This window comes from Pituophis catenifer, unplaced genomic scaffold, assembly GCF_029215685.1.
Source record: "Pituophis catenifer annectens isolate HBS135680 unplaced genomic scaffold, rPitCat1.0.hap2 SCAF_1, whole genome shotgun sequence".
Lineage (NCBI taxonomy): Eukaryota > Metazoa > Chordata > Lepidosauria > Squamata > Colubridae > Pituophis > Pituophis catenifer.
The window spans coordinates 259439537-259457402 of NW_027256881.1; the positions used below are offsets into that span (position 1 = coordinate 259439537).

Genomic DNA, 17866 nt, shown 5'->3' on the forward strand with positions numbered 1-17866 from the left:
CAAAAATATTTTTAAAGCATAAAAATGTCTAAGCAGAAATTCAAATGTAAAATGCCCCTTGAAAGCATTTTCAAACAAAGCAGTCATTTCTAAAAAATATTTTAAAATTCACTTTTGTAATTATCTTTAACCTTCTAGTATACCTTTTAAGATGCATTATATTTTTAACCAAAAAGACAACACAACATTCAAAGAAGTGGCTTGTTTTGTTTTTCAATTAAACTATGGTGGAAATCCAAAAGTTACAGTATGCTTTGTTTCAATACTATGCAGTTTAAAAATAAATGTTCTAGTATCAACTCAGATTATAGGATGTTACTGATACATATACACACAATTAAAAAAGAGAAATTGTGAAAACTAAATTTGAAATATTTGACATTTAAATAACTATGCAAAAAATAGGAAAAATTGTTCTGCAGTATTTAATTTAAAGTATTTTGACCATTTTTAAAAAAACAGGGCTACTATTTTCTTTCACCTTGTGGAAAGAAAAAAATAATGATATGTTTGGCTTGTGGAAGGACCATCAGGGGAAAGAAAGAACTGAAAAAATTGCTCCCTGGTACTATATTTTCCTGTGCCTCTGGATTCCAGGACAGAAATAATTCATCCTTTTGTCCTTTTAAATGCCTTGATGTTAATAAGGTGAGTTAAGCCTTTCACAGTTATACATTGGACATAACCAAATAACTGGCCATATTATAACTTTATCTTTTAGATGTGTTGGAAGAAACGTCCATCTGGGTTCAGTTCCAAGTGGGGAGAAAGACACTGGAAATATGGAGACTGTTTGAAAATATGGTTTAATGGTGGACAGGACCACATGGTTTTGAGGTCCTGAGCAAAAAAGCACATGGATGAGAGAGAGAGAGATTTATACCCTTTGTTGGGCTTTGAATTTAAGCTTGTATTCTGATTGGTTGTCAGACTACCATGGGGCCACGCAGGGGTAACTTTGTAGGTTGTCTTTTGAGTCCCAGACCTGGTTGAATCTTGCTGGGTGATGATGTAATGAAGAGGGTTTGGGGCAATTCCTATTATGGCTAAAGGCTAATCCTACCTTTGTTGGATCTTGGGTGAGGGCATTTGCTTATGAATAGACCTAGCTATCTCTTTATCTCTTAAGTGCTGACATCTGCTGTGGGCTATTGAAAGTGTGGGGGCTATTAAGAGTGAGTCTGCTTCCTGGCTAAAAAACATGTTTCTCAATTTCTCATCCAGGGAGGTATAACATTCTGCCTTTTTAATATTTCCTAGAATATTTCATTCTTCTAGGAGAGGGGTGGGTGCTAACTTCCTAACTTTCACTATTTGAAAATGGTTTTCAGATAGTGGAGTATTTGTATTTGAACAACATTATATAAAAAAGTAAAATTAAACACAGTACAATTTCTTTCTGGCTTTAGTAGTGGCTATTTGCTCTGGTCTAGCTTTGAATCCAGACCATGGTCACATATTTTGTCTTTATTTTTAAAGGAAAGATAATGCTATTCATGCTGATGTTAAGCAGTATTTTAAAGATTGTAGTGCTTAACTCTGATTTTGAAAATGCTGAAATGAGTTGAAATCATGCTTGGATTAATTCTGACCTTAACCATGGCTTTCCACCTGTGAATTGAGAATAATAGTGGCCAGCCTCACAATTATTATGAATTAATCTTCATGTAGAACAGGAAGTGTGACTAATTATCTTTTAGCTTGTACTTACATATATATATATATATATATATATATATCTGTTAAATGACTGTCGTTTATTGTAGCATGATTCAGAAGGGAACTGAGTTAAGCAAAAAATAACCTCTCCCTTTGCAGTTTACTATTCCATTATTATTTTTTTAAAGATCTATAGTTAAGAGTATAAACCCTCGGGATGCAGAAAATCCTGATTGCCACTACAGGAGATACTAATATAGTAGCTACAAACATAGTCCATTCAGCAGCTATAAGAACTAATCGAACTGGGATATAATTATATATCTTGAGAAATTGCCATGGGTATATTCACTAGGTACATGGTAGAAAAGTCAGCAGTTTTTCCTAGCTGTACATTTTATTTGGGAAAGAAAGATTTGAAATCTGAGTATTATAATGTAGAAGCAATTTTCTTTTGAAAGAGAATGTGTAAAAGATTTGAGGGGGTGGGCAATCTTAAACATCAGGGGATATTAGCAATTAACATTAGCTCAGGAGTGTCTATTGAATTAAAAAAAAAACCCAGTCTATTCACTTCCTGTTTTACTTAATGGCATTTGGAAAAATATCAGCTAAAAGTGTACTTTCTACTACTTTCTTGGATGCCTATAGTATGTCTTAACATATTATTTAGTTATATCATTTTTGGAAGTAATCTATCATGTAGTTACGTATCTGGCAACATTCTGGCAATGTTTTATAAAAAATCAATTCTGAATTCTCTGTAATTGGTATGTGTGTAAAGGGATAGCTGCCTGTTATTTTTGTCTATCTTGCATTTTCTCCAGTTTGGTGTAAAAATATAATGTTTGAAATTAAAATTTTATTCAGTTTGGTTACCTTTTAAAAAGTAACTTCACTAAGAGTATAATAAAACTGAGGTAATGCTAACATTTTGTTTTGTTTTGTTGTGGAGATTGATTTATTCTCTGATAAAGCTGAATCCACCCTGCATTATTTTGAAGACATTCTAGCATCCTTAAAGAATGAAACCTCCTTGCAAGTCATCTCAGAAAAGATATCTGCAGCTCTAGACCAAAAAACAGTAAAAATAATTGCATACAAAAATGGAGATGGATACCGAAATGGGCAACTAATTGTTGCTCACACATTCCCGAGGGTAAGTAATAATAATCCAAAGGGAATCTTGTAATTGAATTGATGAGGACAAACAGTGTGCCTGAAAGAGTAAGGTAAAAAAAATATATTACCTCATCATACATGCTGCGGGTGGGATGGGGTTTAATGCTGTAAATCTACAAGTGTCTGCCCTGCAGATGTCAGATCAAATCCAAGGTGTGTAAGAATTACTATGGACCTAGCCAGTGATGGGATTCAAGTAATTTAACAACAGGTTCTCTGCCGTAATGATTTATTCCAATAACCAGTTTGCCAAACTGCTCAGAAAGTTAACAACCAGTTCTCCCGAAGTGGTGCGACCTGGCTGAATCCCCCCACTGGATCTAGCATAAGAAAACAGAATTGGGAGGAGGAAGAACCGTCTCATTGCAGGCAACACATTAAAAGTAATATTTCTACAATTTACTAAGAGATTCATTATTAGTGAATTATAATCTCAAATTTGTACATTTACCCTCTCTTGTTTCCAAATGTTTCCTTGAATAGCAGTAGAGGGCTTGTTTCTCTTGATGAAAAAAAGGTGCTGAAGGCTTATGATATTACTTGAATGTATAAATTGAATTATAAATATGCAGAGTGATCACCTAGTGAACCTGTAAGCATTTGCAGACAGTACATGTCTTGAAAATCAGAGATTTATATGTTAAGTAAGAAATCCAGGAAACATTTAGAAAAGGAAAATTATATTAGGGGTTATTTAGCCAAGCAAGCAAAATTGATGTACAGCAATAACACTTAGACTTATATACCGCTTTACAGTGCTTTTACAGCCCTCTCTAAGCAGTTTGCAGATTCAGCATATTGCCCAGGAGTGGGTTCTACTTACCTTTACTACTGGTTTGCAATGGGAGAGCACACTCTCTTCTGCATGTGTGCAGAAGCTTCTGCGCATGTGCAGATCAGCATTTATGATATCCGGGCGGGTGGGCGGAGCCTCCTGCTGCTTTTACTACCGGTTCTAAAGAACCGGACAGAACCGGAAGCAACCCACCACTGATATTGCTCCCAACAATCTGGGTCCTCATTTTACTTGGAAGGATGGAAGGCTGACTCAACCTTGGTCTATATAATCTTAAAGAAAGAGCGGAATACAAATGTAACATAGCAACCTTGTTAGAAAAATAACAAAATGAGAAGTACAATATGATAATTTATTTTTATATGTTGTTAATTATGTGTTTGAAATATATACATATACCCACATATATTTTCCTTTATGTAGTTGCTTTCATCATGTACAAGACATCTTGAACTTAGCAGGACAGCTTGCAAGCTGTATAACAGTGAAGGGACCCTGATCCTCACACTGCAGGATTTAGTCTTGTGTGCAGTAAATGATTACCTCAAAAAGCAAGAAACCGAAGAAAGAGATGAAGAAGCCATTTCTGATAATGGCCTTAAACAAATTGCATCTGTGTTTTCAAGGAAAGGTAAAATTTGACTTTCCATGCCTTACCTATTAAAAGTATATGCAATTGATATATAGATTAACCAGAAAAATGAATCTTTTTTGGAGAAAAAAAAATATATGGACCAATTTTTCTGACCTACGAAATTCTCTGATTTTGTTTTATTTTATTTTAAACTTATTGTTGGTTTGCTTTGGGTTAGTTTTAGATGTTTATGAGTTTTCACAGTGCATCTTTAGACTTTTATTTTTAGATGTATTGTGCAGTTTTATGAGCCTTAAACAAAAAGGATAGTGTAATAAATGGACCAGTGGTGGGTTGCATCCGGTTCACACCGGTTCTATACAACTGGTAGTAAAACCGGTGGGAGGCTCCGCCCACTGACCCTGATGTCATCAAATTGCTTCTGCGCATGTGCAGAAGCGCACCCATGCGCGCAAGTGAAATGCGCGTGCATGGCCCCATTGCAAACCGGTAGTAAAGGTAAGTAGTACCCACCCCTGAAATGGACCAAAAGGTTGTCTATATTTCAGCTTATATATAAGCAGACTTTGACTTGATTCTTTGAAGTCTATCTTCATTAGATGTGTAGGTTCTTTACCTGCTCAGAGTCCTGTTTAAGAATCCTCTAGAGCAGAATGATATTGGTGGATGCAGATTTTTTTTTTTGCTGTTTTATTTACTCTGATCTTATTTTATTGGCTTAGGCAAATAGCTCATTCCATATTCTGTATACATTGGTGGTCAACCATATGCATTCACAAAGCTCATAAAGGCAGACAGGAGGGCAGGAATCCTCTTGTACTGTTGCTTCCCAGCAGCTCATATTTAAAATACACAGTCCATAATTTCAGACTAGTAAATACCCACCAAGACAAGAAACTGTTTATATCTCGCTCTTCCATGTATTTTTCCAGTGCCCTTTCAAAACAACTGAATTGGTAGCCTTTGTCACATCTGAGGGCAGCAAATTCCACAGTAGTTATTTGCTATGCAAAGACATTCCTCCTTTTAACTGATTTCGAATTATCTAGTTTTTAATATCTGGTTTTATATATCTCTAAAAAGTAGATTGCCAGGTCTGGAAGCCATCTTTTGCATTGGATCTTCACGCCTGCCACATTTATTGCTGTGGGAAACTGGGAAGGGGAATTGTATGGAGCAGTGGTGATATATAGTCATAATAACATTCCTTTCTCAGAGAGTCAAGGACATCTTGCTCTGTACCTGGAAGGGTGTGGCTGGGAGGCATCTCCAGTTAGGACTGTGCTTGGATTGGACCACGTGATGAACTTGTGGGTCCTGGGCAGGGACTTGGACTTTCCTTTGGGTGGGGAAAACCTGGAAACTTTCAGATTCGGGTTTTCCCAGATGTGCCAATATGACATCTCTAATAAAATGAAACTTTGAGGAACTTCAAGCCTTGGAGTCTTCTTTCGTTGGGGGTGACATAGATCTTTCCTCACCTACTTTTATGCTAAATAGAAAAACTTCAAAGACATTGTAGAATATTTTCATAGAAAATATTATAGGTCTCTAACCATTTTGAGTGACCTTTAAAATGCTTTTAAAGGTAAAAAAAAAAAAGCCTCTGATGATCAGGCAACTCAGCTTGGATCGTCAGAGGCATTTAAAAGAAAAAAAACCCCACTTTTTTTCTTTTAAATGCCTCTGACGACACCAGCTGAGCCGTGTGATCATCACAGACTTTTTTTTTTTTACCTTTAAAAGCATTTTTTCGGCCGAAGAGGTTATAGAAAAAATGCTTTTAAAAGTAAAAAAAAAAAAAAAAGCCTCTGATGATTGTGCGGCTCAGCTGGGCATGGGGGGGGGGGGGCAGGGATTTTTGCTACCAGTTCTCCAAACCTCCCGCCTCCATCGCTACCGGATCGGGTGATCCGGTCCGAACTGGGAGCATTTCACCCCTGCCTGTGGCGCACTTTGCTTTAAATAGCTCTCCTGTTTACAAATTATTGAATTATTCATCTTTTTTTTTTCTTTATTAATCATTAGCCAGTTACCAGTCCATGACATGACAGGAGCTTGTTCTCTAAGGTGATTCAAAAAAATGGTGAGGTAGTTTGCGAAAGGTTTTTTGAAATAGAGTTTTTAGATTTTTTTTTAAAAAAGGTAGATTACTGAAACAAAATATATTGTTGCAGAAATCTTATTAGTTTCTTTTTCAGAAAGGTATTTGTATGTTTGATCATATTCTTTAATAAGCATTGTACCATTTAACTCAGAGTGGACATTAACTAATGGGACATAAATTCCTATGTATTCCAGAACTTGATGCAACTCTAGTTACATTGATTATTTTCATATAATCTCAGGAACAGATGTTGATTTTGAAATTAAGTTGCATATTTTTCTTGAAAGATTAGCAACCTCACATTCACAATCATCAGATGTATACCGTCTGGGCCCAGCTATTTGTTTATTTTTAATTCACCCGTTTCATACTCTTGCTCCTTCTATCTGTTTATCAAACCCTTCTTGGAAAAAAACTCCTAAGGCATAGATATCTATCTTATCATCAGTGAAGACAGACGCAACAAATTAAGCTTCTCCTCAGTTTTCCTTTTCTCCTTTATATCAACCAGCACCTTTTGCAACTGCTTTATGTGAGGGTGCTCTTTCTGTTTTTTATATTTGGGTGAGGCCATCTTGCTATCAATTTTGTTCTATTGCTAACACTTCTTTAAACAGACTTAAGAAAAGAGAGTTCTTTATAATGGATTTAGCAGTAGATTCAATGTCTAAAGAGGCCTACTGAGCTGTGGACTGACAGCTACTGCTTAATTCGGTTTCTGCAGCACTCCTCAGATGATCAATTCAGACTAATTCCATATCCTCTCATGCAACACATTGACCCTGGAGGTAATATGCGATTCTCATCTAAATCAGACTGTTGTTTGGCTCCTATTTTTTCTGGCCATTTCCACTATGTTGGAACATTTTCTTAACTCTCTGGATGTTAACAGGATCTTGGCTATGTATATTGCTGTGGCAGCCTTGATTAATCAAGATGTACCATGGAACAAGGGCTATCTGCCAAAGATATTTCTCAGCAATAGGAGTGTGTCAAAGTGGATTCTGTATACACAGAAAACTGTTTCTGTGTATATACAAATACATAATTGACAACTTGGAGAACCACAATTACAGATTAGCACCCTGTAGTAGAAGATGAAGATCAGTAAGTTGATAGTATGTATAGATTGTCTGAATACTCTTAATTGTAGGGCAACTGATAAATTCTGGAAAAAAATCTATTCTCTCCCTCACACATCTATTGTAGGAATCATACTTGCAACAAGTATTGAAGTTCACAGTCTCACCCTTTATTTTTAATGGAGAAACACTCTCACACATTTATAACAATGGAGAAAAGCAGCTTTGTTAATTTGTCAAATTCTTGAAACATATTATTATAGTTGTTCTAACAGTCCTAAGGGTAAACTGGTGCTGGGAAGTGTTTAGCCAAACAAAACAATATAACTGGACAATGGTTTAAAGTTCTACTAAGGAGAACTGTCCTGACAATTAGAACAATTAATCAGTGGAACAACTTGCCTCCAGAAGTTGTGAATGCTCCAACACTGGAAGTTTTTAAGAAGAGATTGGACAACCATTTGTCTGAAATGGTATAGGACCGTGATGGCGAACCTTTGGCACGGGTTCCACAGGTGGCACATGGAGCTATATCAGTGGGTATGTGAGCATTGTCGTAGCTCAGCTCCAGCACGCATGTGTGCACCGGCCAGCTGTTTTTTGGGCCTTTTGGTCCCACCGGAAGTTGGGAAATGAGCTGTTTCCGGCCTCCAGAAGGCCTCCGGGGGGGGGAGGCCGTTTTCGCCCTCCCCAGGCTCCTAGAAAGCCTCTGGAGCCTGGGGAGAGTGAAAAACAGGCCTACCGGGCCCACCGGGACATCACATGCTAAAAGCAGGGGGGCATGTGCACACATGTGCAGGGGCAGGGCGCATTGTATTATGTGTGTGAGCACACACATGGGCAACCTCCCCGTGCTCCCCCCACTTTTGGCACGCGACGGCAAAAAGGTTAGCCATCACTGGTATAGAGTTTCCTGCCTGAGCAGTGGGTTGGACCTGAAGACCTCCAAGCTATCTTCCAGCTCTGTTATTCTGTTCTGCTCTTTGCTTGGACAATGCTGAAGCACTATGTGAAGGAGCCTGAGTGGCGCAGCAGACTAATGCTACTGTTAAAAGGTAGTATTTAGCTTCCAGCTGCCTGCAATTACTGCGAGTTCAATTCTCACCAGGCTCAAGGTTGACTCAGCCTTCCATCCTTTTTAAGGTAGGTAAAATGAGGACCCGGTTGTGGGGGCAATAAGCTGACTTTGCATAAAATATACAAAAGTATGAAGGCTATTACTTAACGCATTGTAAGCCGCCCTGAGTCTCCGGAGAAGGGCGGCATATAAATCATTTTTTTTTTTTTAAAAAAAGGTGCTTAGAATGAAATAGTGCAACCTAGTGCAATGAAATAGTGCAAGAAACTTCTTGGATGAGAAGCGAAACATCTTCTTCCTCAAGGAAAAATAGTCCCGTTGCCTTTTGAAGATATAGCACCTTTGAGATTTGAGCCAGTCAGATTCAAACTGACTGGCTGTGGGCGAGTCACCCTGCAATACTGCATTCTAACTACTGCACCGCCACTGCGCCTAATTCCTTAGCCAAAAAAAAAAAAAAAAAACTTTTTAGTATTTGAAAGCCTAGTGTTGTGGGAACTCAGTATATTTGTGGGTGCATATCTTTAGTGCCCAAATAGCATGGTCATTGACAACCTGAATTTGATATGCTCATCCCAGATGGGCAGGCTTTGGGTCTAAGCTTGCCCATAACTCCACACACTTATGAGAAGAAAGGGATGGGCTCCCTAAAGTAGTGCTTTTCCATGATGGCCCTCACATCATAGAATAGTCTCCTCCTCCCCCCCCCACCGATTCATATTGCTCCCACATTGGAATCTTTCATATAGACTTTGAAGATGGAACTCTTCCTGTGGATATTTGAACCCTAATAATTTTTATTAATAATTTGAGTTACTGTCATGGATTTGCTAGTGCATTTACCTATTGTTTTATTTTGGGTTTTTTTTCCCTTCTGTAAGTGGCTATATATTGCAAACCTCTGAAAGTCAACGTGATACCAGCAATAAATCAATAACATAATAAGTATAAAATTAGAAAATTGTAAAATTTAAGGAAACTGTAAAATAAAACAGAATTATGAGAAAAGAATTTTCATAAAATCTTTCTTTTCTCTCTTTACCAAGATAAGGATAAGAACATCAACTTTACATCATCAGTGATAACATCAGATATTGATCATTTGGTGCTCAGCAACATTCTTAGAAATCCAGTTGAGGTCTGGGTTTCCAGCGGAGAACCTTTTCTACCTTTGGATAGTAAGTCATTAAACAAAAAAGGAAATATTATAAGAGCTTTACATTTCTATCTGTTTTCCTTTAAATGGCTGATACTATGTCCTTCAAATTATAAATTCATTTTCATAATTCAGTGACGAATGTAAACATTCAAAAATGTAAAATTTGTACACAATTTATTTCTAGAGTATTGAAAAAAGTATACTTTGCAAAATAGTAGATTATTATCAAGGGAAAAATTACAGAATATTTTTATTTATTTATTTATTTTTGTCATCTCATTCCAGAACATTCTTCAGCTAGTTTCCACATTTATTCAATAGAAAGATATGTGTTGGTTTTAAGACAAATCCCATACAAAAAAAGTTAGTCAGAAAAGAATTTATGAAACACAAAAGTTAGGTTACATGTATTCATAATATACACATACATCACACAGTCAAGAAGACTGGGCTTAGGCAAAAGATAACATTAAATTAATAAGTACTCATTCAATTTAATTAGCTGTACACACAAAAACAATCAATCAATATATATATATTGCAGAAATGTGGGCTCTGCAAACATAAACCTGTAAATTCTGATTCTTTAGGATCTATTCAATTTTACTGTCACCTAAGTGTGCATATTCTGCTTTATTGGAGCATGGAAATTGCTTTGGACACTAGGAAAGATACCCCCCTCCCCCGTTTTTATATATGTGTATGTGAGAGGGAGGGAGGGAGAGAGAAAGCATTTTGTGTTAGACTATATTTAATAGCAAGTCCTACTGACTTCTGTGGCCCCTACCCCCAGGTAAATCTGCTTAGGTACCTCTGGTCTAGTTCAGTCCATGTGCACTCCCAAGGGCTTTCTTCTCTTCATTTTAGTACCAGAACCTCTATCTACCAATCAAAAATATTGATTTTCTAGCCTCCCCATTTGTAGAGAGCATCCATGGATAGATGTTTAATACTGCACATTCTCATTCCCTGCTAACGGAAGGTAATAGAGGAAGAAGGGAATTAACTCCCCTGCAGTCACTTTAACAAAATACTGTCTGCCCTTCCCAATTCATTGGGGGTGGGGGGCTTGGGGGGATGGGGAGGATGGAGTGGAGAGCAATTCTCTTTTTTGGGTAAATTACTATTTTAAAAGGTCCTATTTTTCACATAGAGTTACAGTACTAAATGGTACTGAATTTGTAACTTTCCAAATTATCGTTATTCTGTACATGTTTGACAAAGGGATGTTTTAAGCACTTGAGCATTTTCACAAAAAAATTTCTTGAGCCACTTACCTTTTAATTGCATGTTCAGAGTTGGATCTACTTAGTTTGCTAAAAGTATCTGATTTTTAAAGTGTATTTGCTGAAATAGATCCAATTATTTTTCCATCTAATTATCTTTAGATGCAAAATAATTTTTTTAAAAAAAACTGTACCAAAAATGTATTTTTTTTTTCATTATAGCTTTGCAAAACATAGAAAGGCAAGAAAAACAGAGGTGGCTAGAAAAAGATAAAATTCTGGCAGACCTTAATGCAATGAAACATAAAATGAGACAACTGCAAGGTCAGTATAATAGTGGAAATTGATTTCATTGTAATTATGTTATTTTTAATAACAATATAATATTAACCTGAGATAACAAATTACATTAGTTCATGTATCAAAAACTTCTTTTTGAGATTTTTCAAGCTGACATCCCTTTATAATAATGATGCCAATGTTCTAAGTTTACGGTATTATATTAACATCATTGGAAACACATCCTTTTCTTGCTACTATTACACAAGGACTATCCAGTATGACTGGTATGCAAGATTTTTTAATTTTTAAATTCTTTATCTCTACATCTCAGAGCAAATATGGACCTCAAAACTGCAACCACAGATCCCATAGAGAATAGAGTTAGATTTTATTAAGGAATAATACAATGCAAACATGTTAATGTGAAATGAGAATGAAGAAAATAGTAATTATTGGATTATTCCCATTTGTTCCACTGAATTAAAATTCTTATACATTTTTAAAAAAAAAATGCTCTAAAACCCATTCTTATTTTAGGACGTCGTATAACAAAATATAAAGCTGCTGATTTGGTGCCCACTAAGAGCCCTTTCCAGCCTGTGGTAGTAGAAGGAGGCTGGACAGAAGAAACTCAAGAAGAGATGAAGCTCATGAAAACCATACAACATGCAGAGGTGTGGATATATACTTTGTGATACCCAATTTCCTGAGAAATGAAATCTTTAGTTCTAAATGCTTTAGAAAAAGATTTGTGATCTGCTAACTCAAAAAAAAAAATGTCTGAACTATGACTCCTTGTCACAATGAGAGAGAAATATGTTTAATTTACATTATGTGGATTGATCTTGGAAGCAAAATTTATTCTTTTTTCTTCTTTCTTATCTAAACATTTTAGCTACATGTTTCACATTCCCTTAATCCACATATTATTCTTGAGAAAAAGGAAACTGGTAGTCTCCCTTGAGACTGCAGTTTTATCATCTTGGAATAAATTTTAGTTTATAAATGGAAGCACTGCGTTTCAACCAACTATTTTCATTAAGTCTTTCAAAAATTATCACTATGAAGTAATTGGGAAAAGAGCAATACAGTATGCTATATTTTTTTAGAAGCACTCTAAAGTACAGAACTACAAAGATAACTTCATTCTGTTTAATAAGAATATTTTGGGTTAATAAACATATTTGAAAGTTGTGGATGGTCTCACAAAATGATTGCATGAAGGGGGCTGTCATTGTGGGCATGACCAATTACCAAACATGAGTTGCTCCTTGTCATGTTTCCTTGCTCCTAAGCAGTTCTTGCCAAATAGGGGGACATAAATCCAAATAGACCACAATCATGGACAAGGTTGTGCTAAATACTGCCTTCCCACTCACTTCTAAGCTCTGAAAATGAGGACCCAGATCTTGTTGAGCTATCAGAGCTATCAGAAAGAATTTAATGGTCTAAGTCATCTAAACATTGAGGGGTCCTTGGTCCTCTTTGAGCTTGCTTTGTTTTCTTGCAGACGTTTCATTACCCTAACTAGATAACATCATCAGTGCTAGTAAGGAGTGCTGATTGCTGTCAGTTTATATTCTGGGGTCTTGCCTGTCTGTGTGGGTGGGGGAGATCATCTAAACATTATACTGCTAATAATCTCTACTCAACTGTATAAATACACAGTACCAAATAATATCATGTCTTATGTATGTCTTATAGCAATATAAAACATTTTTTTAAAAAATCAGAAAGAATGGAAGGTATTACAGTCCAGAACCCTGCATAATCCACAAATATGGCTGTTCAGACACTCACTAAATGCTCTAAAGAATGTATAGGATAACTTTAATGAGTCGTCATTTACCGGAACCTTCAAATGTGCACAACAGATTAGCTTCCATACTTTGAAGTCTGCAGGAGAGCAAAAGTGATATACATAATACATACATATCTAGTGGTGTCGTGATGAAAACCCCACCCTGTTTGTGTTTGTATTTGCATTGCATTGTTGCAGGTATACATTTTGACATTTTGATGAAATCTTGGTTTGCTGCAGATGTCATGGCTCCAGATTTCTTTTCCCTGACCCATATTTGCCTTCAGGTCTTCACTGGAAGATTCAATTCCATTTTTTTTAAAAAATGTTTTTTATTTTATATTACACATACATATCAATGCATGAACAGCGTGACACCTGGATGCCATATATTTCAGTACAAATAAAATAATATTATTAATCATAGTTATCACATTTATCCAGCAAATATATTTCTAATAGTAATACACATTTATATCAAATTATAATCTCCCGCTGTTCAATTTCTAAACCTCTCTCTTATCATTACACTTATCTTATAAAAATGTGTATACAAATATTTCCCCTTTCTCTTATTTCTGTCTTTATTCTAACTTTTAGTCATGTGACCATTATATTAAAAGACGTTCCCTTTGTATTACAGTACTATCCTTCATTATTTCATTGTTTAATATTTAAATGTGCAATTCTAATACCAATCACAATATTATTTAAACATACAAATTAATTCTATTCATATTCTTCTGTTGCATCTTATTTAATTTTAATAAATTCCACTTCCATTTATTCCAGCCTGAGGTTACTCTTCAAAGTGTCCACTAATCACAGTTCTTTATGTTGCATAAATAGTCAGTCAGGTCCATTTATATAGTCCAGGGTGTTATCCAAGCCTCTTTAAGTCACCTTTCTAGATTCAGTCAAATAGTTTAACATTCAGGGGTCACTTTAATTAGATGTCTTCCTTGTTCTCACATTTAAATCTCCAGTGGTCATAGGGTATTTTATTTATTTATTTTATTTTTATTAAATTTCTATACCGCCCTACTCCCAAAGGACTCAGGGCGGTGAACAGCCACAGAATAAAACACATAAATACAAAAATTTAAAATAGAATAAAAACGAATTAAATAATTTGTTATGAACAATTTAAAATACCCCATAATTTAAAACAAATTAAAATTTTCATTTTAAAAGGGGAGAAGATTTAGGCCAAGCCAGCTTGATGAAATAAAAATGTCTTAAGTGCGCGACGGAAGGTGCGCAGATCCGGGATCCTCCGTATCTCCGGGGGGAGCTCGTTCCAGATCGTAGGTGCCCCCACAGAGAAGGCTCTCCCCCTAGGGGCCGCCAGTCGACATTGTTTGGCCGACGGCACCCGGAGGAGCCCCTCTGTATGGGAGCGTACTGGCCGGTGGGAGGCTATTGGTGGTAGCAGGCGGTCACATAGGACAGGTCCTAAGCCATGGAGCGCTTTAAAGGTGATAACCAAAACCTTGAAGCGCACTCGGAAGACCACTGGGAGCCAGTGCAGCTCATGCAGGAGAGGTGTTACATGGGAACCCCACGTCGCTCCCATAACCACCCGCGCGGCCGCACTCTGCGCCAGTTGGAGCCTCCAAGTGCACCTCAAGGGGAGCCCCATGTAGAGAGCGTTACAATAGTCTAGACGAGAGGTGACGAGGGCATGAGTGACTGTGCGTAGGGAGTCCCGATCTAGAAAGGGATGCAACCGGTGGATCAGGCGAACCTGATGAAAAATCCTCCCGGTCACGGCCGTCAAGTGCTCTTCTAAAGACAGCCATGAATCCAGGAGGACGCCCAAGTTGCGAGCCTTTCTGTGGGGGCCAATGATTCGCCCCCAATAGTCAGTGATGGCACCAGCTGACTATATTGGGATGTCGGAAACCACAGCCACTCGGTCTTGGATGGGTTGAGCCTGAGCCTCTACCCTTATATATACATTGGATAGAAGTATATAGTTCAGTAAATATTTTCACAATCCTCTAAATGGGTATTCCCATGCTTGTATGTTTGGAAGATTTAATTGCTGTTTGGCTTCAGGGAATAAAAAGTATTCAGGGCTACTTCTTACCCAAAAATTGAGTTAATGCCTTAAATCGCTCTTGCTTAAACTGAAGGATAAATATCAGTGTTCATAATTCTAACGTAACATACTTTTTGTTGCTTTATATTCATTCTGTGTGGCTTTGCAAATTATAAACTACCATACAGAGTCAGCCATTGATTCTAACTCCGAGGCTTTGATTATGTTTCACCCTAGATGCACCTTTCAGAGCTTGAAGCACTACAGTTCCAAAGAAGTTCTCCCTTTTCTCCTAAATTACTTGCAAAAAATGACAAGGGTCTCTACAAGCAGCCCACAACCAAAAGAGTGTGGGCTTACGCAAATGGAAATATACCTGACAAGGGAGCACATGCGTGGGGAAAATCAATGACAGAGGTAAAGAGCATAACCTTTCTTTAAATAAATAAAGTAAGGAAATAAATATTGAGGATTGCTCCTTTAAATAAAATTTCAAAAAAAAAACCCAAAAACATCTTAACTGCTACTTCATAGTGGCGAATATACATCAGTTGCTTTCAAGATAACCTTATCATGCTCGCTGCATCATTGTGTTTCTTTTGCTTAAAACAAAGGTTGGAGATATATGGCATTCCACTGGATGAGGAACAACAAAATCCTCACCTTGATCACGCTAGTTAGACCCTGAGAGATGTATTTCATCAACTTATGAAATTTCTGTACTGATGTCTGTCCTTATACAATTGTATACAGGTAGTCCTTGACTTAGAACCATTTAGTTTGTGACCATATGAAGTTATAATGGCACTGAAAAAGATGATGCATGACAATATCTTTGGACATTCTCTATCATCCAGGTCACGGTTGTCCCAAAGTTGCTTTTCAAAAGGCACCTGGACTTGCTTGACAAGAAAGTCAAGTTGCCTTTTGAAAAGCACCTTTGCATGACTTATGACTTATTTTTCAGACTTACAACCATTGCAGCATGGTCATGTGATCAAACTGTGGAGCTTGGCAACTAGCATGTATTTATGATGGTTGCAGTGTCCCAGCGTCATGTGATCAACTTTTGCGACCCTCTGACAAGCAAAGTCAATGGGGAAGCCAGATTCACTTAATAACCATGTTACTAACTTAACAACTGCAGTGATTTACTTAACAACTGTGGCAAGAAAGGTTGTAAAATGGGGCAAAACTCATTTAACTGTTTTGCTTAGCAATGGTAATTTTGGGCTCGGTTGTGGTCATAAGTCAAGGAATACCTATACAATTTGTTGTATAAATTCTGTAATTATATACTGTACTTGAAATCACTCCGTGTCAATTTAGATAATTCTCTGTATTTCTTACACTCCCCACATGAATACTATCTAAAGTCTCCTTAAAACAGAAATAAAAAAAAAACCAAACACTTGATCAGCCTATTATTATTATTATTATTATTATTATTATTATTATTATTATTATTATTATTATTATTATTATTATTATTATTATTATTATTCAAACTTCTATACCGCCCTTCTCCTTTCGGACTCAGGGCGGTGAACAGCCAAAATAAAAACATTTATACATAACGTTACAGTTAAAAATAGATTTAAAATAATTAAATAAATTTGGCCCATAATTTAAAACTTGTCAATTTAAAATCCGTATCAAATTTTAAAACCAACCATAAAATCAAGACAGACCGGCTAACTGAAAAAAATAAGTTTTTAGGGCCCGACGAAAAGTCCGGAGTTCGGAGATCACTCGTATCTCTGGGGGTAGATTGTTCCAAAGGGTAGGTGCCACCACAGAGAAGGCTCTCCTCCTGGGGGTCGCCAGCTGGCATTATCTGGCCGACGGCACCCTGAGGAGGCCCTCTTTGTGGGAGCGAACTGGCCGGTGGGAGGCTATTGGTGGTAGTAGGCAGTCCCGTAAGTACCCCGGCCCTAAGCCATGGAGCGCTTTAAAGGTGATCACCAACACCTTGAAGCGCACATGGAAGTCCACCGGAAGCCAATGCAGCTCGCACAGGAGAGGAGTCACATGGGAGTGCCCCGTCGCTCCCATAATCCCCCGCGCGGCCGCATTCTGCACCAGTTGGAGCCTCCGGGTGTACCCCAAGGGGAGCCCCATGTAGAGAGCGTTACAATAGTCCAGATGAGAGGTGACGAGTGCTTGAGTGACCATGCGTAGGGAGTCCCGGTCCAGAAAGGGGCGCAACTGGCGTATCAGGCGAACCTGATAAAAAGCCCCCCTGGCCACAGCCGTCATATGGCCTTCTAAAGACAGCCGTGCATCCAGGAGGACGCCCAAGTTGCGGGCCCCTTCCGTGGGGGCCAATGATTCGCCCCCAATAACCAGTGATGGCGTCAGCTGGCTATACCGGGACGCCGGCAGCCACAGCCACTCGGTCTTGGAAGGGTTGAGTCAAAGCCTGTTTCTCCCCATCCAGACCCGCATGGCCTCCAGGCACCGGGACATCACTTCCAAGGCATCGTTGGGATGGTCTGGGGTGGAAATGTACAGCTGAGTATCAGCAACGTACTGATGGAACTCCACCCCAAAACCATGGATGATCTCACCCAGCGGCTTCACATAAATGTTGAACAGGAGGGGTGAGAAGACCGACCCTTGTGGCATCCCACAAACAAGGTGCCTTGGGGTCGACCGCTGCCCTCCTGTCAACACAGATTGCGACCGGTCGGAGAGATAGGAGGAGAACCACCGCAAAACGGTGCCCCCCACTCCCAATCCCTCCAGCCGGCGCAACATGATACCATCGATGGTATCAAAAGCTGCTGAGAGGTCTAATAGGACCAGGATAGAGGAATAACCCCTATCCCGGGCCCTCCAGAGATCATCCACCA

The 17866-nt window shown here is 37.9% G+C and overlaps 1 protein-coding gene across 1 annotated transcript in view; it reads left to right on the forward strand.

Moving 5' to 3' along the window:
- Positions 1-17866, forward strand: part of DCDC1 (doublecortin domain containing 1) — a 274909-nt gene that overhangs the window by 244305 nt on the left and 12738 nt on the right. The window contains exons 31-37 of the mRNA XM_070935237.1: positions 463-648; positions 2615-2818; positions 4061-4268; positions 9546-9677; positions 11107-11208; positions 11704-11840; positions 15249-15428. Of these exons, the coding sequence (XP_070791338.1) occupies positions 463-648; positions 2615-2818; positions 4061-4268; positions 9546-9677; positions 11107-11208; positions 11704-11840; positions 15249-15428 (1149 nt within the window). The remainder of the gene's footprint in view (positions 1-462; positions 649-2614; positions 2819-4060; positions 4269-9545; positions 9678-11106; positions 11209-11703; positions 11841-15248; positions 15429-17866) is intronic.